We start from the raw sequence: 1,579 nt of genomic DNA on the forward strand, positions 1-1,579 counted from the left end.
AATTAAGGCCTTAGTTTTATTTTGAACAATTCAATGCTTTTTAAGACTTTTTAAGGACCCGCGGGAACCCTGAGTTCTGCACTGTGAAGCCTCTTGAACTGTGGGGATTGTTGAAGCACTTAACTCTAACAGTTCAACGCTTCATGAACCTTTTCAAACACTTTCAGACATTTCAGCTCCATAACCCTGGGGAAATGAAAAAAGAACTTAACCTTTTTACAGATAATAGATGCTTCAGTGGTCTAACATTATTCAGATAAAGAGTCAGAGATGGAAAACCAGATGACCCCATGGAGGCTGACCTGATTGCTCACATATAGTTTAGCAGAAGAAACACGCTCTCTGTATAAAATAATATACATTTATTGTTTTGTATACAAGAATACTTTATATCAGTTGACAAATAAATGTACATGTTGGTAATGTATGAAGTGTACATGCCATGAGTGCAGCAAAGCTCAACAGTACCTCAACTATAAAAGCTTTTCTCTCTGATTCGCTCTCGATGGTCTTGATGGCAACATCATTGCCTTTCCACTTGGCTTTGCAGACCACTCCAAAGGCTCCTCTCCCCACCACCTACACCGGAAATGAACAACATCATCACCATCAGGATCAGAGCAATCACCACATTAGTTCAAATCCAGATCCTACCTCTTCAACTTCAATGTCCTCATAGTTGATTTCTTCAAACGGATACCCAGGTGGTGTTTCCAGCATGTCAGATGGTGGCAACGCTTGAGACATTACTAGCTCAAATAAGCTAGTAACTTGCTAAAAACAGATATTACTACATTAGAGACAAAGTTGGTAACTAGGTTTAAAAAAAAAAGCCTAACAAAACGATCTGGCTAAATGAGATGAAGATGAATGAAAGAAGCGCAGTGTTATTAAAACCATAAAGCGCAAGTCTAATTCAGTGAATTATTGAGTGAGCCATGTTTATAACAGTCTGTCTGGTGTTATGACAGCTGCCTGCTCAGCTGGGCTAACAGTAACAAACCCTCACAGCCCTCTGCCTGCTGCCTCAGGGAGAACCACTCCGGTGGTTTCCTCGATGAAAACCTCCTATTATCAAGCCAAGGTGGAACAATCCACCACTTAGGCTCCAATAGACTCCAGTCACAGGTAAACGGGGTTTTTTCCACTAAGGCCTACAGCTTACAGCTAGCTATCTTACTTTAGCCTCCTAGCCAGGTAGCTGCTGCTAGCTACAGGGAGAATCCAACCCTTCGTCGTAGATGTGTCAGCAGCGCCGGGTCGTAGACATTCTCTACCACTCCTGTTCCGGAAGCAGAAGAATAACGTCCATCCTTAGAAAACGTTTCTCCCTGTCCACCGGACAGCCGGACATAACTTCTTCTAAACTCGCCAAGCTGCCTTCTTCTTTAGGTGTTATTCTTCGCTGACGCTCGGCAGCTCCAGCAGGATGTGTGTGCACCCTGGAATACTGTCCCCTGGAAACTAAACACTAACGATTTGGCTTTCCTTCCAAAAATACAAACACCCATACACCAACTACAACTGCAATAAAATAAAATTAAATGAAATAAAATAAAATAAAATAAAATAAAATAAA

The 1,579-nt window shown here is 41.6% G+C and overlaps 1 protein-coding gene across 1 annotated transcript in view; it reads right to left on the bottom strand.

Annotated features, from left to right (window-relative positions):
* Positions 1–1,432, bottom strand: part of LOC107089795 (mitogen-activated protein kinase kinase kinase 7-like) — a 79,980-nt gene extending 78,548 nt beyond the window's left edge. The window contains exons 1-3 of the mRNA XM_015382766.1: positions 1,181–1,432; positions 655–774; positions 469–579 (exon numbers count right to left, since the gene is read on the bottom strand). Of these exons, the coding sequence (XP_015238252.1) occupies positions 469–579; positions 655–747 (204 nt within the window). The 5' untranslated portion in view covers positions 748–774; positions 1,181–1,432. The remainder of the gene's footprint in view (positions 1–468; positions 580–654; positions 775–1,180) is intronic.
* Positions 1,433–1,579: the final 147 nt, after the last annotated feature.

The sequence above is a fragment of the Cyprinodon variegatus genome, unplaced genomic scaffold, assembly GCF_000732505.1.
Source record: "Cyprinodon variegatus isolate N-32 unplaced genomic scaffold, C_variegatus-1.0 Scaffold266, whole genome shotgun sequence".
In the NCBI taxonomy this organism is placed as follows: domain Eukaryota; kingdom Metazoa; phylum Chordata; class Actinopteri; order Cyprinodontiformes; family Cyprinodontidae; genus Cyprinodon; species Cyprinodon variegatus.